Raw genomic sequence first — 24,741 nt, 5'->3', positions numbered from 1 at the left:
TAATTGCTGTGTGAATGAAAATATGTACATGAATACAAACAATACCGAAGCTAAAAATGCAGTTAATAGAATTTTTGTTTGTGTTTCTGTATCTGTCCGGGCAATACGCAAAAACTACTAAATACATTTAATACAAATAATTAAACCTACAAGCAGTTTCCCAAGCTCCTTAGAAAAAAACTTGTCAGTTACATTATTACGCTGCAGATTGCATTTAGTGCTCAACCGACGCGGACGCAACGGTCTGCGCTTCGTCGGTCGAGCGTAGCGCGTAACCATACGCGCCGACGATGTTTTAGTGCTCAGCTGAAAGCAAACTTGATTGCGCGTGTACAAATCCAGAGAAAAATTAATCCATTTTAAACATCTTTAATATGTGCGTACTAAATACGAAAACGATTACGGAATAAAAGGCGGAGAAGATATTATCATGTTTACCCAATTATTATAGAGCGCTAAAGCTTATAATTAAAATAAACTTATATTTTTTGGTACAAATATGAAAAAATCAAATCGTACAAATTGCTTCCTTAATTTTTAAATTATGAGGGTCCATTGTCGCCATCCTCCTTTTTACAATGTAATCGGAAATTTTGCTAACGATTTTTGATTACGATGCACACGCATTACGATTACACACGCGCGTATGATCGGTCGCTCGGTTAGCGGCACACTGAACGCACTAATTTAACGCCAAAACGCGCCAGCGGACCGACGCGTCGGTTCTCGTCAGCGCGACATAGCTCTACGCGCGTAGCTATGTGTTAATAGCTACGTTCGACCGACGTCAGCGTTGACCGTCGGTCGAGCACTAAATGCAGCCTTAGATATCGATTATCGAGTAGGTACGCCTTATAGTTGTCGGTTGACAACGTTGCATGCAATTCTTAAGACAAGTGCTTGCAATGTTGTGACGCTAGAAATGTCAGAAGATATCAGATTCTTTAGGAACCCTGACCTGTATAAATACAACTGGACAGGCTGTTCCATATGTTTGACAGCAAATTTTGTTGTACCTATTTGAAGCAACACTTGCGAGCGTCCAGAGAACTAATATTGACGTATAATACAAACGGCTGCGAATGAACGTTTAATACTCTGAAGTAGTTTTGCATTTTGAATTAATTTCGTTCATTTTCCGTGTTATTTATACTTCAAGAATTAACGTGATTATGTACACATTTTTTTATATTAACGGATGGCCACCCCATTTTTTTTTATTTCTTTAATTATGATTCAGCATTCAAAAATACATACAACTTCAAATTTTCACCCATCTACGATCAACACTTATTTTTGTATCGCGATTTTAATATAATTCTAATCCGTCCACAGACACGCAATAGAGTTGCAATATGACAATCGAATATAATGATTATTGTAGTACGATAAATTTTATGTACCTACGATATATTTGGTAGGTCTGAGAATTGGTCGTCATCTATTTTTGTACCGTAAAAATTTTAATTATTGACTTTTTTACTTTATATGGCAATACAACGTTTGCTGGGTCAGCTAGTTTCAATATAATATAGGTACGTAATAAACTTATAAGTTATAATATACCTACAGTTCACGGTAATTGACGAGATACGAGAGATACGTCTCTCGACGAGCGAGCCAGACGCAACCTCCCCCCCTCCCCTCCTGACCCCTCCTCACACGGCTCACCTGCTAAAATCATGTCTCGTGTTGGAATACCTTACTATAAAATTACATTTTATCAAAATATACAGATTTTTACATGTTATGTATGTAAAAAATCATTAGAAGGTAATCATTAGAAGAAATTAGGTTTTCTAAAAGTATGTCTGTTCGCAATGAACTCAAAAACTACTGCACCGGTTTTAATGCTCATTTCACCACTGGATAGCGTTGTTTTCGAAGAAGGTTTTAGAATATGTAATTTGTTTCGGTTTTGTTATTTGTATATATATTTATATAAACTCTTTTGAGATATAATAAAATAATGTATGGTGGAATTGTGTAGGGATCTTATATCGATCTTATATTGTCTACAGAGAAGTCTACGATAAGCATCTTATGTCTATATTTTTTTTTATGGAATAGGAGGACAATCGAGCGTACGGGTCACCTGGTGTTAAGCGATCACCGCCGCCCACATTCTCTTGCAACACCAGAGGAATCACAAGAGCGTTGTCGGCCTTTAAGGAAGGTGTACGCGCTTTTTATGAAGGTACCCATGTCGTATCGTCCCGGAAACACCGCACAAGGAAGTTCATTCCATAGCGTTGTAGTACGAGGAAGAAAGCTCCTTGAAAACCGCACTGTCTATCACTTGAGCATAACATGCTACATTAATTTTAATACTTTAAAAACATTGGCAATTATAAAGCGGTAATGTAAAAGCTGTTTACACAAATACGATATTATTCCTTATCATTTTATTACCACATCATATTATAAGAATATTCATAAATACTTTTTTGTTTCATTTATAACTCATTAACTTTGATTACACATTTCCGATGGCTTTGGACTACATTATTCCCGAATACTTTACAACAGAACAAGAACAGCGTCTGTCGGGTCAGCTATAACATAAGCTATATATAACAATAAGCTAATTCGTTTATGCCGCAGAATTGTACGTAATACAAGATGGCTCACAGTTTTTATTGATGCATTATCATCTTACTCATCACAGACCCAACTGTTTAGTCGGGCCAGTCTGCGCACTTACAGCCAAACTCAACCAAACTATCGGCCGATCGAAAGTCTGCAGTTTGTGGGGTCTCTTAGACGAACTAGTAACGGTCAACAAAAAGAATTTTTTAAGCCGTTATAATATAATGGTTTTAAAAAATATTTTAAATTGCTCAGTAACTCAAAATTTTTTTCTGACCGAAGTAACGCTCAGTACAAAAGTAAATTGAAAGAATTTTCTAAGCCATTATAATTTAATCGGTTTAAAAAATATTTCAAATTGTTCGGTAATATTTTTTTTAAAATCCCCAGGTATATAATTTGTCTATTTACCATTGCAATAAATAATATAATATATAAGTTTTCAGTAATTTTCTGACATTTGCGACATTCGCTAATTTGATTTTGGTTTTTTCGCCCATTATTATGAAAAAATTCGAGGCAAAGAATTCGAGCCCATACAGCCATATTTGTTAATATTCTATATATATATTTATGTGATAATAATAATTGAACGTTCAATTTCTTATTATAAATTATTTTATTTAATGAGTGAAAATTTTAAAATGTGCGAATAGTAGTATTTAATTATAAATAGAATATAAAATGAAAATAATAATCTGTCAAATAAAATGGTGGAATCCCAGGAACATTTTACTCTTTCGTCAATAAGAATAAAAGAGAAAATCAATAACCTGATAATGACTTGACCTGTATTGTGTTTATTTTCTAATGAATAATAATATCAAAATATAACATTATAGCATTCTTTGTAAAATATATAAAATCTCACTTGATAAAATAATATTAATATGTATTAAAAAAGGCATTTTTTTTTATTTTAGGTATAGAAAATGCCAACTTTGCTCAAAGATGTAGCTTTATATCGTCAGCGTTTGCGAGAAAAAAAATCTAACAATGCTCCTAGCTCTTCAGTAATACGTGAGTGCTTAGTTGGTAACACGGCTTCATTCAATGTATATATATATAATTTAATAAATTTATGTATCTGTTAAGTATTCCTAAAGTTAATTATTATTAAGTTTTACTTCAATCGCGCAAAATTTCATTCACATACTTTATTTTACATAAGAGCGTTGGTAATTAATTATTTAGTTCGTAAGTGAAAGTGTCAGATGACCAGAGGCGTAGCTACCGCCGTATCTGATGTATCAATTATCGCCCGAAATTAATAATCTATCCTAATCCAGTGTTTGGTATCCGCGATTGATATTTTAATTAATATCTTGAGTTAAGCATGCCAATAATCAATCCATAGATAGAGATTATAATCTTAACAATCACACAATCTCTGAGAGGACGGATCATAGATTAAAGATTGTCCTCTGTTCGAAAATGGCAGTTTTGCGTTGTCAATAAACAATCGGACTATTCTGACATGTGTTTTGAACGGTGAAAATAGTCGCAGATTGCTATCCTAAGAGTTCGTCGGATTACAGATTTTAAGCTTATAGTATATATTTTATTTTACATAATAATATAATTCTTAATTATCGTGGATAGTAATAATTAGTTAAAAATAAAATGACTTCATCAATATTTTCAAGTGATAGTGATAAGAGTGATTTGGAAGAATTAGCTCAGTTATCCGATTGGGATACTGATAGTGATGGTGAGAACAGACGTGCTGCTGCAAGGCAATTGAGAAGAGTTAATTATATGTAGAGTTTGGATGATGTCGAATTAAGCTTTAGATTTAGGTTAACTAAACCAGCATTCCAGACATTACTCACAAAATTAATGCCATATATTCGTATGACTTCCACAAGGTATGAATATTATTATTATCAATAATATGATCAGACATTATCTTAGGGTAAAGGTCATTTTATAAATAGAAAGACTAATTGGTACATAACAGTTATATATTTCAGGAACAATGGAGTATTGCCACTTCATCAACTTTTATTAACATTGCGCTTCTATGCATTGGGTACAATGTTAATTTCTGTAGCTGACTTTGTTGGGGTCTCTACGTCTACAGCTGGGAGGATAGTTGGTGATATATCATCAGCAATTGCTAACTTATATGATGAATATGTTGTAATTCACCAACAAAGCTCGGAGAAATTCTACAGAATTGCTGGGTTTCCTCGAGTTATTGCTGCAATTGATTGTACTCATATAAGAATTCAATCACCATGTGAGTATCATACACTACACCTACCAATATGCATGTAGCTTTAAACTTCATATATAAATTGCAAATAATTATGATTTTGTTTTAGGTAATGTAATTGGTGAGGAATATAGAAATCGTAAAGGATAAGCAATCCAGAGATAATTTTGAATCCGAGATCAGACTGAATCTGAGATTGCAGATACAATATTAATTTCGGGCGTAAATCGTTGAGCAGGGGTGCTCAAGCTTGAACTGCTGGCGATCCTCTGTGAGGCTTCAAGTATGTGTGATGCAGGATTGTCGTCTAGGTAGAGAGTCACGATGACATAGATATTAGTTTTGCGCAAAATATGCATTTTTTTAGTCGAGGTAAGTGTAGGTCTGCTCTTAAAAGTCAATGAAAAAACTCATAATTATTATTCAAAATGCGAGTTTATTGGTTCTTACAAAAAAAACGCGTTCTAAAGTCCTAAGCTTAAATAAAGAGTGACTTTGGATGTTGAAGCGTGACACTGCATGTCCTGAGCATACTTTTCATAAGATGGTACGTAATTACCGATTTTAGTTTATTATACCGGATTTTTTTCTCGAGATCGACTCAAAAAGCACTCGCGATCGACCTGTCGATCCCGATCCACCGTTTGAGCACCCCTGTGCGTAAGCAAAAATTAATAAAAACTTTTTTTATCCCAATTTTTTTTCAGATATGACGAAAGTCAAATAAAGCTAAATAAACTAAAGTTATAATCAGCTATAAATGATTTAATAAATCAGTTTGCCGAAAAGAATATATAAAGGGTCACGAATCGAAATAAAAACTATCCTATCTCTCAAGTTGGATCAAACTGTACACAGTGCGCAAAATTTTATTCAAATCGTTTCAGTAGTTTAGGAGTTCATCGCGTACAAACAACGTGACACGAATTTTTTTATAATATAAAGATTATAAATACTGAAATTTAAATTAATTTGTTTTAATAAATAAATTCAAATATTTTTTTTGTAAGTAGACCACAAAATTAGCACTTTTACATGTTTTAAATTGTGATATTAATAAATTTTAAAAATATTTTCAATATACGATGTTTTTTACATTTAAGTTTAAATATAGGTTATTTATTACATAGCTTATTTTGAGTTGAGTGAAGGTTTCATCCCAAGGTTGTCATCTAAATAATCTGATACTTATTACGTATATTTTAATACCTCTACTTACACAGAACTCTATCAAATATGTTTTTAAATTTACATACTAATAGGTCCTAGACTTAGAAAACGTCGAAATAATTGAGGCTGACAGTTAACCTCTATTTGGGGAAAGCACACGCACACTAACACAAAGTGTCATTCAAATTGCGAGGGTAAGACGTATCTTGTCACGCATACTAAACTAATATCCCTGGCCTGTTTTCATCGGTTGTCTAGCTCTCAACATGAGGCTCTATGCACGTTATCTATATACGTATAAATTATCCAAGGTTATGGATATTACTGAGAAGTCTGGAAAAGCGGATAAACTGGCCCATAAGCTGTACGCGTTTGATACAACTGTAGCTTAAATTTATTTCTTGTATTTATTTTGTAAACTTCACTATTTTTTTTCATCCATAGTGGTAACTATATCATTTGAGTACAAGTACCTTACTGTAAAACTACATTGTGTCAGAGAAACTGTTTTTGTATGAGTATAAAAATCTATAATCACTTCCCAAAGATAATAAAAGACACACACACATCTATACATATAAATAAAATTCAAGTGTCTGTTTGTAATATTGAAATAACCGTTACTACATGTATACGAATATGTATACACCAAAATAACATTTTTTACAATTTTTATCGATCTGTCTGTCTGTTTGTTCCGGCTAATCTCTGAAATGGCTGCACCGATTTTGACGGGACTTTTATTGGCAGGCAGCTGATGTAATAAGGAGTAACTTAGGGTTACGTTTATTTTAGAAAAATATTTTTTTAGAGAAATAAAGTAATGTTGCAATGTCCAAGAAACGGTCTAACTCTAAAAATAATTTATATGGCAAAACATCGTTTGCCGGGTCAAATTTAAGTTGAATTCAAGTTAATCAAGTTTAGAAGTTCATCGCGGACGTAAAGACGAACGTAATACGATTTTTTTAAAATAAATATATTGATAGAGCCTTAACATTGAGCAAATTGTAAAGCACCGAGTTCTGTGACGTCATTTAGTGCACGTGAGTTGGATCACGTAGCCCCTCAGTGAGTGACGAAAGGGTAAATGCTCGGATGGATGAATAGGGTTGTCGCCTGTAGTAATCTATATAGGGACAAAGTATTTGCAATTTTTAATGTTAGCTGTTTAATATTGATGTTAATATCACTGTGTGGGAGATGAAGCCCTTCGTGTTTTTATGGTTTCGTTTTGAGTAACAGTGTATGTGTTATTATGGTACTTAAAGTCAAAGTTTTTTTTGCATAAAACCTTAGTTAATTTATAGTGTGCGTGACAAGCTACGTCTTACACTCGCGATTTATATGACACTGTGTAAGTGTGCGTGCATCGCTCAAAATAGAGGTTAGTTCTAACCTCTATTTTGTTCGACGTTTTCACAGCTGTCGTAGTCTATCTAGACGTATAATTGATCTAAGGCTATGACATTATTTCATTACAAGAACAGGGAAAACGAAATAAGTATTGTAGTGATAATAATAATGAAAAACCTTTTAGAAATTTCGTTATAAACAAAAAAAGGGTTAAAATTTTGATATGTGTGTTGTGTGCATTTGTTTAGGCGCACCGGCCGAGCGTGTACCCGAACGAGCGTTACACACTCGAGCGTGATGGCTCAGCCTCATTCAATAGTTACAATATACTAGCGTATAGACAAACAAAGGGTGTGTGAGAGAAGAACAACACTAACGGAGATACAGCAAGACAGATAAAGCGACTCAATTGTTACTGTAGCCTATTTTGATTGAAAAGTCGTAAACAGTCAGCCACGCTTCGAATTAACCCCTTAGAATTTTGAATAATAAACCACCTGACGAACATATTGACAAATCAAAATGGTGCTGTCAGGTCTTCTATACGGTAGTATATTCTATGTTCATGTACCCGCAAAATAAAGTGCTCTATACGAGTCTAAAGAAGCTAAATATATTTTTGTTATATATAAAGAAATACTTATTATTCAAAATATTACATTTACTAATTTTAAATTTTTACCAGTGGGAGGCTCCTTTGCACAGGAAGCCGGATAGATTATGGGTACCACAACGGCGTCTATTTCTGCCGTGAAGCAGTAATGTGTAAACATTATTGTGTTGCAGTCTGAAGGGCACTGCAAGCTAGTGATATTTCTGGGCAAATGAGACTTAACATCTTATGTCTCAAGGTGACGAGCGTATATATATATATATAGTATATATATAGTGCCAATCGGAATTTTCGGGTTTTTCATTAATCCTGAGCGGCACTGTATTGTAATCGGTAGGGCGTATCAATTCCCAACAGCTTAACGTCCTACTCGTTGCCCTTATTGTCATAAAAAAAAATCATAATAATCATACGGTTACGTAACCAAGCAACAACAAAACCTAAACGCATTCAAATAAAGTTCAAAATAGCGTGTGAATGCCAACAACAAAATGCTTTATATATTCAAATTAATACTAACCACACGCGAAAACAGACAACACCGTGCCCTTGAATTATAGAGATCCGAATTATTACTTGGTACTCGATTGAGTGCCGCGACCGAACTAAACATATTATGTTCAATAATTATTATTAACATTGATTCTTTGGCATAGCGTAGTCTAGATGTATTTTCGATTTATTCCTGTTTCGCCCCACACGAAAAATTCTTTTTTCGACCCAGATTTTATTCCGGTTTCGTCTCGAAAATAAGAATAATTGATAATTTATTATTTTATTCTTGTTTTGCCCCACTTTTTGTTCTTTATTCGCCTCGGATAGTAATTTATGTGTTTTACAACATGTTTTGTACTATATAATATTACTGGCTGACCAGGCAAACGTTGTTTTGCCATATAAAGTATAATTCACGCGATAGTTTTATAAGTAATAAAATATTGCCTATATTATAGCCTGTACATCATTTTGTTCTATTGTCAATAGTTTTTGCAGCGCACGCAAAAATAGGTTTTCGATTTTACACCTTGTGTTACAAAATAGCAATTTTATTACGGATCCCTAATTTTGAAAAAAAAAACATAGCCTATAGCCTTCCTCGATAAATGGACTACCCAACACTGAAAGAATCATTCAAATCGGACCAGTAGTACCAGAGATTAGCGCGTTCAAACAAACACTGCAGCTTTATAATATTAGTATAGATAAAACAATTCATATAAAAAAGACTATTTTTCAAAAAATAAATCTATCGAGATTTTTTTTCGTAATCGTGTTTTCGAAACTGCTATAATTTAGATAAAGAAATGAAGAAAAACATGTCAAAAAATTTTAACCGTAGTATTTGTAGAAGTATTTTAAGTAGATTTTCAAAAATGTTAATTTCTAGGACTATACCGCCTTAAAGGCCGGCAACACACACCTGTTGTTGCGGATGTCCATTCCATGGGCGGTCGCCTCACCTCTCCCCATCCCGTGAGCCTCTAGCACGTTTGCCCCCTCTTATATAAAAAAAAATAGATAGGTTACATTAGATAGGATAGGAAACATTACTGCTAATTTTTCCGTACAAACTTTCTCGACTCTTTTGTGCCTGGTTTTAAATCGTAAATCAAAATTAAAAAGGCTTAGATACTTTATACATCTAGATAGAGCCAATTGCTGTTAGACAAGCCATGAAAACAGACTGGAAGTTATTACTTTAGTGTGCATTTATATATCACCATGAAAACAGACTGGAAGTATAAATGAATATGAATTGTGCACTGTATTAGTGTGCGTGCATTGTTAAAAATAGAGGTTATATTTGTTTTTTTTTTTTTCTTTAGACGTTTAAGCTCCGTTTTCGTTTCTAACCTATAGGATACTACTTATAAATATCTGTGGCTGCGTTTGATAAAATACGCCAGTAGTAGATTGGGGTGATTTTCCAGCGGCTTTTGACAATTAATAATTATTTATACTTGATACTCTTTGAAACCAAATTTATACATCTAGATAGAGCCTCCGCTGTTAGAAGAAAACAGGCCAGGTTTATTACTTTAGTGTTCGTGACAAGCTACGTCTTGTATGACAGTGTACTGTATAAAAATTCAAAATAATGTATTAATAATTAATTATTACTATTAATTAATTAATAATTATTATAAATTAAATTGTATATTTCACACTCGCGATTTGAATGACATTTTGTGTTAGCGTGCGTGCATTGCTCAAAATAGAGGTTAACAGTCCACCTCAATTTTTTTCGATGTTTTCACAGCTGTCACAGTCTATCTCGATGTATAAATGATCTAAGTTCATACTGTGAGAACGAATTCCCGTCACCGTACGTTGTTATTCAAATGACTCATTTTGTAGAAATGATTAATAGAAATCTTATGCATTATTGGCGGTCTGCCATCAAAATTTATCCGTAAAATACTAATACAGTATGGATATTGTCAGTATTTGATCCAATAGTGAAATATTATTCAAAATACATTCGACTATAATAATTACAATTACGTTAATTATCAGTAATTGCGCTAATATACCAGTGGGAGGCTCCTTTGCACAGGATGCCGGCTAGATTATGGGTACCACAACGGCGCCTATTTCTACCGTGAAGCAGTAATGTGTAAGAATTACTGTGTTTCGGTCTGAAAGGCGCCGTAGCTAGTAGCGTAGAAATTACTGGGCAATGAGATTTAACATCTTATGTCTTAAGGTGACGAGCACAGTTGTAGTGCCGCTCAGAATGTTTGGGGTTTTTCAAGAATCCTGAGCGGCACTGCATTGTAATGGGCAGGGCGTATCAATTACCATCAGATGGACGTCCTGCCCGTCTCGTCCCTTATTTTCATTAAAAAAATATATAAAGAAAACGGCCAAGTACGAGTCGGACTCGCGCACGAAGGGTTCCGTAACATTCAAATTCAAATATTTTTATTCAAAATAGGATATAATGCTAATTATTGAAAGTCAAAAACCCATTCCAAAAGGTACTTATGCCTCAGGCCTGTGAGGAACTATCAAATTCACTTATGTGCCTATGTACACACATAACATAGTCAAGAATATATTGAGAGGCAACAGTCAAGATGTTTATTTCTTTAAATTTTTCTCACAATGATTCTTAAGGATCTAGGTTATAAATAGCGCGAATAGCCCTCTTCTGCAGCACAAAGACGGTATTTATATCAGCCGTACTGACAGACGGACGAACACTGGAGTCTTAGCAATAGGGTTCCGTCTTTACCCATTGGGTACGGCACCCTAAAAAAATCTATTATATCTTGCTAGTCACACAGAATTAACACTACTTTTTTTTTTAAATAAGATATAGGTAGGCTCTTGTCCACTTTTTTAATAACCAAAACGGAATTTATTTCAGTAAATTTACTTTTTTTCTGAAAAATAACAGAAAACCAACCAATTAGATACTTATTAAACTTTTGAAAAATCCTACCTACTATTATGGTTACGTTACGGTTACGGTTACACAAATACTACTTTATAAAAAACAACATAAAAATACTACCTGTTGTTTTATTAATAACTCTACATCAACGTAGAAATAGGTACCTACTTGGGCAAAAAAGCGGCGTCAATTTTTCCAGGCGATTTATGAATAAAATTGTATGCAAACAACACAATAACAGTAATTGCAATTTACCAATTCTTTGCTATTTTTAACTTAAGTACTATATAATCATATTAATATATATAAATTACGTGACACGTTGTTTGTCCGCGATGGACTCCTAAACTAATGAACGGATTTAAATGGGAACTACTTCATGGAGTGCAGTTTGGTCAAACTGGAGAGATAGGATAGTTTTTATTTCGATTTGGAACCCATAACTATTTTTATTTTCAATATTTGTTTTGTATGGACATATTTTCTATGAGAGAATTTAGTGACGCACGGTTTGACAGTTCCGCTGTGAAACAATTTCATTATAACAACAGCGAGCATATTTTACGAAATAATTCTTGATGTTATGAAATATTATTGACAAAATCATAAAAAAACAGTATTTTCATTTATTATCTACAGAACAACGTCTGTCGGGTCAGCTAGTTAACTATAAATCATTGTATTTGTTGGATGCGATACTAATTGTGACAGTAATCACGACCACCACGTTCACGAAGCATCCTTACACAAACAATTAATTCAAGCTCTAAATAGGTTCATGCGACCAATCCTCCTATCCTACTAATATTATAAATGTGAAAGTTTATATGTCTGGATGTATGTTTGTACCTCTTTAACGCAAAATCTACTGAATGGATTTTGATGAAACTTTATAATAATATAGCTTACACACCAGAATAACTCATAGGCTAATAATAATAATATTTATAAAACTATAGTGTGAATTATCGAAAATATAAAATAAGTGTGAAGTAAGTAGAAAATAAATCTGCAATTTATATGGCAATAAACACTCAGCTAGTATACAATAATTGTACGGTAATTAGTTTATGTTTTATTACTTTTCATGAAATATTTTCCCCCTTCTTCATAATAGTCTGCTAACTTAAAGCATTGCTAATTATCACTCTGTCTTCTTCTATTGACCTAAGTCAGAATGAGAATAAACACTCCTTAGCGGCTGTTTAAAGTTAGCGGACCATTATGAATAAGGGGGTTGTGGTATTTAAAACGCTTTTGAACACGATTCATATATTTGATGCAGCACCTTACAAACTAATTTGTTTTGAACATAACAGACATTGTAAGCTCTATTGATTGAAAAGAGTGGGCGTTGAGCTTCTCGTAGTTATGTTCTTCTCAGCGAGCTCTACTATTTCCGAAAACATAGACGATTCAGAAGCGATTAGTTTATGCCTAATTGAATAAAGTTTATTTGACTTTGACTTATATATATATGTAATTATGTAGGTATATATATCTGTGTCTCTAGTAGTCCAAGTATTACGTACGAAAATTATACGTGAATACGTAAATTTCCCGCAACTCTACGTCTAATTTTCGCCTTTGTTTCAAGTCCTTTTTTATATTTTACTAGGACTTTCAAAAATTGTTACCCCCTTATTCATAATAGTCTGCTAACTTAAGGCATTCCTAATTCTCACTTTGTGTTCTTCTATTGACTTAAGTCAGAATGAGAAAAAACACTCCTTAGTGTTTAAGGCTGTTTAAAGTTAGCGGACCATTATGAATAAGGGGGTAAATAAGTTGTATAGACAATTACACATTATTATATGTACAACTTATTAAAGGAGTCGCACCATTTCCCAAAAAAAATACGTTTTTTTATGATAATAAGAGACTAGACGAGCAGGACATTCAGCTGATGGTAATTGATACGCCCTGCCCATTACAATGCAGTGCCGCTTAGGATTCTTGAAAAACTCAAAAATTCTGAGCGGCACTACAATTGCGCTCGTCACCTTGAGACATAAAATGTTAAGTCTCATTTGCCCTGTAATTTCACTAGCTACGGCGCCCTTCAGACCGAAACACAGTAATGCTTACACATTACTGCTTCACGGCAGAAATAGGCGGGTACCCATAATCTAGCCGGTATCCTGTGCAAAGGAAGGAGCCTCCCACTGGTAAACTCTGATACCTCAATAACCTAATAGAGTACTTACCTATTTTACAAATGCCGTAATATACAAAACAAATAAGTGCTGCATCCAAGATATAGGTAATTTTATTCAAAGTTAAAAGCGTTTCAAATATCAAATATTTCATAAAAGTAATGAAGAATACTGTATAAATATAAATTATTCTATGCATCCATTACGCATCAACCTTTAGAAGTTGAATTCACACCCTGCTCATAGTCGAAATAGTAATACATATTATAAAAATATTTAAACTCATTCAATTCCTTCATCATAAAGAAAGCGCAATGAAAATAACTCTACCAATTATAAAAGCCTTGCTCTAAAACAATTGATACAAAATGTACTGCAGATACCTATAATAACCTGTTAAACCTCTCTATTAACTACTTGGTACTTAGTCGTGGTAGAAAAACCGACCTACGCTCAGAAGGAACTGACGTCACTCGACAAAAATAGGAAAAAATTATGATAGGTACGTACAGGAAGTGGCTACATAAAATACGTAATTGTAAATACTAATAAAACGGTTTGTCTATTTATAGCATCTTGATTTTAATTCGAATTATAATAAGAGAAGATAATAAACCATTTAAAAAACCTTTATCGATATAATATTATAGATATTATTATAACTAATGAGTTCGAAACAGTTTTCCGAATTTAATAAAGTAAGTAATATTTATTATTTTCCACGAATATTAATACAGGCAATGCATAAACCATAATATTTAAACAGCGCATGACGTAACGCTTTTATTAGATTTATAAATAGCATTAATGCAATATACATCTATATTACAATTTTATAAAGTTAACTGGTTGCGTAAACTATATACCTACGAGCCACTGACGGCTGAGTGCTGACGCCCTATTGCGTTCAGATAAAACCAAACCATATTGTAATTAAAATAACTCTTATCTAATGTGCAGCCAATTACACAAATGTACGACTAATTCGAATTTTGAAAAATTTAACCTTCTATTTTTTAATTTAATCAACAAATGGGGGCATAATTGATAAATATAAAACTAGTTAAAGTTTTATTCTATGTTTCGAAAGCATAGCATGCCGCGACCGAACAAAGAGCACGCACGTACATCGCGACATCACAATGCGACCGGTTTGCGTTGAGCACAGAAATCGCCTGTGTTAATAACGAATGCTGGCCTTTTCAAATACACAGCGTATACATACCGGCTGATATTTTCTCAGTCTCCGGCAATGACGACCAGCTCGGCACTACACTCTCGCATACTTCTTCCCAGCACCTTATCTTTTCAGCTCTATCGCCATAATTACAATCATTACTATCAAAAAGACAGGGCCTTTTCTGCACTTCGGACACAATATGTGAACTCTTTATACCGCCTTCGCCGTCCTTTGACCGCACCATGATTAAAAAAAACAAAACAAAAAAACAATTAAGTACGTCACAAGAACGCGGCGTAAGAGAATACGCGACCGGCGATTATCACGACAGACAGACTGCGTGAAACTGACGGGCCGTAAGCAACCGCCCAGAACAGCGAAACAAATATGGCGTCTTATGCACCGCGGGGAAATAAATAATATTAAATCATTCACTTGAACTCAATACTCCTAATATTAACATTACCCAGAGCTCAATGTATATGGTAAACAAAATATAATTGAATTTAATACAATTTTAAAATTATTTTGTTCGAGTGATTACGCAAGGATTGTATCAGAAATTTTCGCTGATAAGCCCTTTTAAGTGACTCATTCGTTGGTCACGCACTGCAGCTGGTACTGTGCGGATAAAATAATTGAATATATACTCCAGTATATTGTCTTTATAAGCACACGTCATAAATAAAATTGAATTGACTAGTTAGCTAAATCTATACCTACTTTATATATTATTTTAAATGAATATTAGCTATAACATTAATATAATAGCTAGGAATAACAATGACAGTACAATATTGTATACCTATTTTATTTTATTAAAAAGAGCGCAAAAAAAGAATGCTGCGAGAGTTTCTGGCGCCGTTTCTTCTTTCTCAGAGCGCTATTTATTTCCGAAGAGGTGGTAGTGTTTCAAATTGACATTAAAAAGAACTAACGGAATAAATTTTTAGAAAGTAAATACTTTGCATGCTCATTTTACGCTGTTCTACAAATAGTTACGTATCCAAAAAAGTATTTTAATAAAGTATACAATCTTTGCCTGTCTGTCCGTTTGTCTGTCATGGTTGTTTAGTTTTTATACAATTTTTTTAAGACAAACGAGCGTACGGGTCACCTGGTGTTAAGTGATCACCGCCGCCACATTCTCTTGCAAAAACAGAGGAATCACAGGAGAGTTGCCGACCTTTAATAAAGGTGTACGCGCTTTTTTGATAGTACCCAAGCTGATTCCACAGCTTTGTGGTACGTGGAAGAAAGTTAATTGAAAACCGAACCTCCGAAGGCCACACATCCAGATGATGGGGATATCCTTATTTGTGGCGTGTCGTGCGAAGGTTGAATTCCGTGGCAGGAATCAGGTGAAACAGCTCTTAGGAACACTACCCGTGATAAATGCGGTAGAAGACACACAATCTCGACGTCTCTACGCAACGCCAAGTGATCTAGCCGTACACAGAGTTCTGGATCCCCGACATCTGCGTTGAACACGGTCAAATGGTTCGAGCTGATGAGCTGAGCTATGAAGTATTTCCAGATCAGACCAGACCAGACCAGGCCAGTGATGACAGCAATACTCCATATGTGGCCGAACCTGCGCTTTGTAGAACGCTAGAATGTGGGACGGCTTGAAGTATTGCCGTGATCTATTAATGTCGCCCAGCTTCCTCGAAGCCAGTTTGGCTTTGCCTTCCAAATGACCACGGAATTGGCAATCGCTAGAGATTTCGAGACCCAGAACGGTGCTTTATGTCAATTATTGTATTATATTGAAACATATGGTAAATGGTAGAGTCATTTTTAAGATATCTTAAAATGCACTCCACAATTTTTGGAATAAAATATATTTTTGTAAATAAACAACAATAACATATTTATAAGATAATATGATGAGAATAAGTACTAGTCTTTTTAACCTCGCCATGCTCAAGTTTTCACCTCTATCGTGACCTTGTCTTATGCGCAACTCGTTTTTAGGGTAATCTAAAGGGTAAAACGGGACAATATTAATAAGACTCCAGTGTCCGTCCGGCTGTCTGTCACCAGGCTGTATCTCATAAACTGTGATAGATAAACAAATGATATTTTCACATATGATGTATTTTTGATGCCGTACACTAAAAAACAGAATAAATTATATTTTTAAGAGGGCTCCCATACAACAAACATTATTTTTATAGATGATTTTTTCATATAGATGTTTTTTTTATCTTAAGTGCGTATTCGATCTCGAACTGTGTATTTAGTGTGTGTGTAACTTTCTGTTCAAAGTTTACCCTCCCATAAGAAGTTATCACTTCAAAAATCGATGTTTAAGAGCCAGACGATAAATAAATACAATTATTGTTATCTTTCAGTGACATCACTTATTATCTTATGAAAAAGAATATATTGAGTTATTTCATTGTCACGTAGCATGTATTCTAAAGTAAAATGTCGGTACGTACTCGTATTGTAATGAAGTGTTCGGTTTATATTTCTATGAGTGTGCTGATGTAATACCATTCAAGTTTCTAAAGGTAACCACCGCTAACCTTGACCGCTCGAAACGAGGTTTTTGTATGCGATTTAAGTTATTGATTTGTAACTTAGATAAACTTTTTTTTACGATAGTTGAGGACAAGCGTGAAGCGAGCATATATTTACTAATCACCACTTCCTCACTTCCCTTTCATATAATTTAATGAAAAAAACAAAACATAATCGATTTTTTTTTACAACCAGCTAGTATGTCATCAATAACAAAAAAGTTTACATACCTATGCACTTTGAGTGAAAGACTTAGAAATTAATTAATATAAATGGTAAATTTGTTTTTCAAGAATCCTGAGCGGCACTGACTTGTAATGGGTAGGGCTTTTCAATTACCATCAGCTGAACGTTCTGCTCGTCTCGTCCCTTATTTTAATAAAAAAAGCTCAGTATCATGTCAAATGCCTATAACATCGAAATCGAAGTTTACACTCAGCTATATTTCACGTAAGTAAATTTTTAGCTAAGTGTAAGCACGTTCTATAGATCTCAGCCTTGGACACAACCCGCTCTTCGACAACACTTCCCTTAAAGCCTCGCCTTGTATCGGAATACTGGGTCTCGAAATTTCGAGCGATTGCCAATTCCGTGGCCATCTGGAGGGCAAAGCCAATTTGGCTTCGAAGAAACTGGGCGTCATAAATAGAGCACTTCACTGTGTGTCTTCTACCGCATTTATCACGGGGAGTGTTCCGAAGAGCTTTTTAACCTGATTCCTGCCGCCGAATTCCACCTTCGCACGACACGCCACAAGTTAGGATATCATCCACACCATCTGCATGTGTGGCGGTCCTCCACAGTGCGGTTTTCAAGGAGCTTTCTTCCTCGTACTACGAAGCTGTGGAATGAGCTTCCTTGTGCGGTGTTTCCTACAAGAAAAGCGCTTACACCTTCCTTAAAGGCCGGCAACGCTCTTGTGATTCCTCTGGTGTTGCAGGAGAATGTGGGCGGCGGTGATCACTTAACCCCAGGTGACCCGTACGCTCGTTTGTCCTCCTATTCCATAAAAAAAAGCCCACTGAATTACAGATGGATGGACATAAGAGTCATGGTAATACTATAAATATATTTAATTATACCTACTAATTTTATAAATGTGAATGTAAATTTGTTTGTTACGCTTTCACGCCTAAACCACCCAAACGATTTTAATGCAATTCAGTTCAGAGACAGACTAGAGCTTGGGAAATTCATTGCGAAATAAAAGCTTGAAAGGGTTGAAATAATGGTGGTAGTTTGTATAGAAGTTCGGCTTTATCGAAGAGGACACCATGAAACTTTGTTTGGAAGTCTATATTATGTGGCGTGCTCACGAATATTAAACCCGCAAAATCTTCATGTTTTAGTAAATGGAAAAACAAATTAAAGTTGTTTATAAAAATTTATTAAAATTAGCAATTTATAGTCAATCGCAACAGTTTGTTTAACTATTATTTGCACAGTATTCTAAAATAAAACCGCTGCCCAAAGTAGCTATTCCACGCGGACAAAGTCGCGGATAAAAGCTAGCAATGTTATAAATAGCTGTTACCCGCGACTTTTACCAGTCTAACCATATTTTGTTAGTATTCCAATACTGCCGCATGTAGGTACATCTCATATCATTTCGACCTTCGGTTGAAAAGATAAAGATTACTGCTTCCAGCGCCACCTATCCGGCGCTGACGTAGGTAATATAAGCTAACTTAGTCATTTCAGTGGTCGCCCTTCGTTTTCGGTTAACATATTAGGTAAGGGTTACCTCGTAAGTCGACCTAGATCCTTTATGGGGCTATAGTTTAGATCATTTCTGACTGATTTGACTATGAAACACCCTATCCTAAATCTAATTTTAAGAATTTTTTTCATATAAAGTCCGTTTTCTGAATTTTGTTGTATCTCTTTTTTATAATCTGAGCATGTGGTATGTTCGTTTTATTTTAGAAGATGAATTGCTCCATCCATTTCAATAAAAAAAAAATACAGTTGCAGAATAAAATGAGTCGTGAAAGATGGATAATAGTGAAAAACCAAACAATAAAACCTTATATGGGTTTTATTTAAGGGATACTTTAAAAAAATCTATGGAAGTCTATTTGCAGATGAGCTTAAAAACATCTACATTTGTCTCCATTGTCAGCTATCCAAAAAGGTATAACATTATAGGGTAATAGCAGTTTTCATTACAAAAAACTTAGATGATTCCCCGGACATTGCAATAAAATTATTAGTTAGTTCTAAAAAATGAAACAAAACCACGTAAATAGTGAATATTTATTAATTGTTTTTACAGTTCATGTTCTTCATATTCGCCTCTGTTTCGGACACAAATTCTCATTATTTTTCTTAAAGCACTTTTAACGACTCCAGTTGATAGTGTAGTTCGCATTTTATCGGCTGCATCAATAATTTTTTGGCCTAAACTTCTACACTCGATATGGGATTGGGGTCGTCATACACCAGAGTCTTCATACGTAATGTATGGGGACACATGGACATACCGTCCATGGGGGTTAAGTCGGGACTTCTGGCTGGCCAGGGTGTAGGTCCACCTCTCCCAATCCACTTATTGGGATACGTCGTATCTAGCATATTGGATGCAATTGCGTTCGGGTGGAAGAGTAGGTTCGAACCCCAAGGTTTTATGAAAATGTAAGGCATAAAATATATTTTTTTTTCTATGCTGATATTAATACCTATGTTATTTTATGAAAAAGTTTCACTTGCATCGTGGTTACATAAAACCACACAATTGCTTTTTTTGTAGATAGTATTCACTAAAAGAAAGCGTTTTGCAGTTTTAGGTTGCGGAAACTTACGGTTCATGAGATACATTATTTTTTTACTTTTCATACAAATTACGTACTCCTGTAAGCTTTCATGGTTAAAGTTTTAAGTTTAGAATAGCGCTATTTAGTTAATAGAATGATTTTAATCTGATATATTCTTTCCTTACCATTATCTCGTTTTACTTTATTATATTAGTTATTATTATTCTTGTGTGGAATTCGGCGACGTCTCTACGCAACGCCAAGTGATCCAGCCGTCCACAGAGCACTGGGTCCCCGACAATTCGAGCTGCTCTCCGTGCATGCGGTCAAATGGATCAAGCTGATACTGGGGTGCGCCAGACCAGAGATGACAGCAATACTCCATGTGTGGCCGGACCTGCGCTTTGTAGAGCGCTAGAATGTGGGCCGGCTTGAAGTATTGCCGTGCTCTATTGATGACGCCCAGCTTCTTCGAAGCCAATTTGGCTTTGCCCTCCAGATGGCCACCAAATTGGCAATCGCTCGAGATTTCGAGACCCAGTATTCCGATACTAGTTTCTTTCCATTTTCAGTGCCAATTTCAATGCAGAATCCTGGTCCAATTGCAATTCCATGATTTTAGGATGTTGTTGTTTTACATCCTGTATATGTATGTATCCTGTAAGTGTATGAACAGTTCGTTTTCCACTTCCAATCACGTAAGCCTGTTGCACTTGTGCCCCCTCTTGCCTTACGGTACCCTGAAAATCGGCACCCAAGTTACTAATCTGGCAACACTTCTGTGATACGCATGTTGTCATAGAGATCCTCTTATACGTCTAGATAAAGCCTTTTGCTTTTAGGCAACGCATGAAAACAGGCCAGGTTTAAAAGTGTAAAACTTGCGATACATTGAGTATTGCTGAAAATAGAGGTTAACAGTTCATCGCTATTTTTTGACGTGTACACAGCTGTCACATTCTCTCTAGACGTATAAATTATCTAAAGTATCACAACCTTTAGATTAATCAAAGCCCTTGACTGTAGACGGACAGGTGAAGAATGAATTAATCCTATAAGGGTTCTTTGTCATTTCAAGGAATACTTAAAAAGTAGTTAGACAGGTACTAGATATAGAAACAGTGAATACAATATGCGCGATATACAGCATTGTATATCCTTATACGTAACAACACAAATGAGTAAAATTAATATCGAAACAAAGTATGATTAATACAGTTTTAATTGTTATAATTGATCGCACAAAATAACTGAATATTGTTTTTGAATTTTGATTGCCTTGGCGATAATCGGTTTCCTCACAGTATACCCCTTGTCTATTTTTTAAAACGATTACTATCAAACAGAATAATGTTTATTAGGCACCACTCACAGAGGACCCAAGCAGGAAACAAAATTTACCCATCCAATACACTTCTAAAACCTATATCTGCAATGCACACATTCCTGAGGTGAGCGGGCACGGGGTATTGAACACTCATTAATAATAATAATGATAATAAAAGCCTTTATTCAATACACGATACAATACAAATCTCCACCAAACTACGTGAGTAAATTAAACGGTACAGAGAGTAAGCTTCGTGCACGGTACAAACACGCAAAATGGTTGCACTACTACAATGATCCGGGACATGTATGAGTGTCCACTGGCCGCTTGTTGCGCACGCGGCGAGAACCGGAAATTAACCGGTTGACGATCGCACAGACAGTTGACAATCTTAGGGTTAGGGCGATACACGAGAATGACCTGCGATCGTGTGGGCACGCGCACGCAACTACACGCGGATATCCTTTGATGCGTGCCCGAACAACCGATAAGTCATCGATCGCCCCGATTACTATGACGATTATAGACGATGATCGGCAATTAGAAGAGTATAAGCCCTCCACACGATCGTGCTCGCGTGTAATCGCCGATTGTGTAGAGGCGCCATAAGTTAAGTCCAGTAAACTTTTTCAACCTCGTTATTCTGAATCTTCCCAATGATCAAATGTTACTTCACACCAGTGTCAACTGACCGCGTGAAAGACAGGGCTGTTCAAATCAAATCAACAACTTCGGAGGAAGTTGCGCTGTAATGAGAAGAAGTCGCAAGAAACTCATTGCCACTCTACAAATCAATATTTATACAGCTTCATCGCCTAAAATGATGGGCCCAAAATACTCAAACGTCAAATCTTAGATCATTTATACGTGTAGATAAAGCCTCTTGCTGCTAGACACCCGACGAGAACAGGCCTGGTTTATAACTTTAATGTACGTGACAACTGTCTTACACTCACTGTATGTCACTTTGTGTTAGTGTGCGTGTATTGCTCAAAATGAGGTCAACTGTCAACCTCAATTTTATTCGACGTTTTCACAGCGTCAAATACTCAATGCCTTACCGGGGTGACTTCAACCAACAAAATAATAAATGTAAATTAATAAATGAACACACAAGAGTACTCGTAATTGACTACCTACAGTTCGAATTGAGGGACTAATTTCTCATAAGATCATATTCGATACGAGCGATCATATAAGTGACGAGCGGAATTGTAGTGCCGTTCAGAATTTTTGGATTATTCAAGAATCCTGGGCTGCATTGTAATGGGTAGGGCGTATCAATTACAATAAGCTGAACTCCCTGCTCGTCTCGTCCCTTATTTTTATAAAAAATACCAATTAAAGCAATTGTTGCCAATATGTAATATGATCACTTGGCGTTGCGTAGAGACGTCGCATCGCTTGATTGTGTGTCAGCTACCGTATTTATCACGGGAAGTGTTCAGAAGAGCTGTGTCTCCTGATTCCTGCCGAAATTGGCGACGTATGATTAAGCTGTGGAATGAGCTTTCTTGCGCGGTGTTTTCGGGACGATAAGACATGGGTACCTTCAAAAAGCACGTAGTCTTTTGTAAGAGGCCTGTAACGCTCTTGTAATTCCTCAGGTGTAGCAAGAGAATGTGGGCGGCGGTGATCACTTAACTTCGGATGACCCGTACGCTCGTTTGTCCTCTCTTCCATTTGGTACCGCATTATCTAGCTGTGACATCATCCATACGCTTTTATATTCTAAGGCTATGGTAACAGTCCCACCAGTCATAAACGGTTACAACTGTCTTGTTAGCTTGTATACTTACCTAGATGAAATACTTAGATACCCCTATAAAGTTCCGGTAGCAATCTGTAGTCTGATTCACAAAATTATCAAAATAAGTAGAAAACAAAATTACGCTTGAAATTTTAATTAATAAAAAAATATAAATAACAAAGAAGTCTTATTCGAAATGATATCTTTGGCTTCTTCATCTGTCTAGCCATGAAACTATACACACTGATTCCATGGGAGATTTAGTCAGTGCTTGTTCTTTTGATCGAGCCTCTCTTTTTAACTGTAGGAATATACTAAGGCATGTCTTGCATATGAACCGAAGAATCTTCAGGTCTTCTTTGATGATACCTGCATTGTGCTTCCCCCGGGCTTAAAGAGAATAGGGAAGTCCCAGGCCCAAGGGTGTCGTATGAGGCGACTTAAGACATTTACCAGTTAGAGGCTCCTTTGGATAGGACCGGCTGGATTATGGGTACCACAACGGCGCCTTTTTCTGCCGGAAGCAGTAATGTGTAAGCATTATTGTGTTTTGGTCTGAAGGGCGCCGTTGCTAGTGAAATTACTGGACGAATGAGACTTAATATCTTATGTCTCAAGGTGACGAGGGTATTTGTAGTGCCGCTCCGAATTCACGGGTTTTTCAAGAATCCTGAGCGACATTCATTGCATTGTAAAGAGCATGGCGTATTAATAACCATCAGCTGAACGTCCTGCTTGTTGCATCCCTAATTGCCTTAAAAAACGCAAAAGAATCAAATTCAAATATTTTTTTTCAAAATAGGATTCAAAATCACTTATTGAACGTCAAAAACTACCCATTCAAAATAGACTGCCTCAGACATATGAAGAAGGGGCGGAAGAAACTCAACGGTTTTTTTTTATAAAGTATGGATTGCAATATCGTACAATAAACATTATAAGTAGATAGCCTGATGGTGTCCGCTCTATTCCCAGTCTTTTATATCATTAAGAAAATCATTTATGTTATGATAATCTTTCTCAAACTAATATTTAGTAACAATTCTTTTAGTTTTCGTAACACATTTGTTTTGTACATTTTCTGGGATTATATTGTAAGAGGATATACATCGCCCATTAAAGGACTTACTAACAAGTTTATGTTTGTTCCTCGTGTAAGCATTATGATTGACACAGTTTCTAGCAAATTCCTTAATGTGCTTAAGAACATTATCAATAATATATTGAGATGAAACAGTCAAAATATTTATTTATTTATATTTTTCTCTGATTCTTTAGGACGTATATTTTAAATAGCGCGAATTGCCCTCTTCTGCAGCACAAAGATTGTTTTAATATCGGCAGCACTTCTCCATAACAATATACCATAGGACATAATACCATGAAAATAACTAAAATTAACTAGTCGCGCCGTATCTATGTCAGTTGACTGTCTAATTTTTTAACCGTGTATGCGGACTCAAGCCTATTCGCCAATCCTTCAATATAGAGCCCTATTGCAATTCAAATTTAAAATTAATGGCGCTAATGGTTTAGCGCCAGTAATTTTACTGCCGTACTGCTCGATCTGACATCGTGTACACCAGTACACGATGTACTGTTTACTTCGTCATATTAAACTTGGCTTCTTTTCACTTTGAAAATAAGTGAAGTATCATCCGCAAACAATACTGCCTTGTGTTATTTTTCTATAAGGT

At 35.4% G+C, this 24,741-nt stretch overlaps 1 protein-coding gene and 1 pseudogene across 1 annotated transcript in view; one reads left to right on the top strand and one right to left on the bottom strand.

Moving 5' to 3' along the window:
* The window catches only part of LOC126976181 (uncharacterized), a 61,120-nt gene extending 46,110 nt beyond the window's left edge, over positions 1-15,010 (bottom strand). Inside the window, exon 1 of the mRNA XM_050824428.1 lies at positions 14,728-15,010. Coding sequence (XP_050680385.1) covers positions 14,728-14,926 — 199 coding nt within the window. The 5' untranslated portion in view covers positions 14,927-15,010. The remainder of the gene's footprint in view (positions 1-14,727) is intronic.
* On the top strand, positions 4,169-5,495 carry LOC126976200 (putative nuclease HARBI1; annotated as a pseudogene).
* Positions 15,011-24,741: the final 9,731 nt, after the last annotated feature.

Source organism: Leptidea sinapis, chromosome 39 (genome assembly GCF_905404315.1).
Source record: "Leptidea sinapis chromosome 39, ilLepSina1.1, whole genome shotgun sequence".
Taxonomy (NCBI): Eukaryota; Metazoa; Arthropoda; class Insecta; order Lepidoptera; family Pieridae; genus Leptidea; species Leptidea sinapis.
The sequence above is the reverse complement of the archived record's forward strand: the minus strand, read 5'-3'. Positions and strand labels throughout refer to the sequence as shown.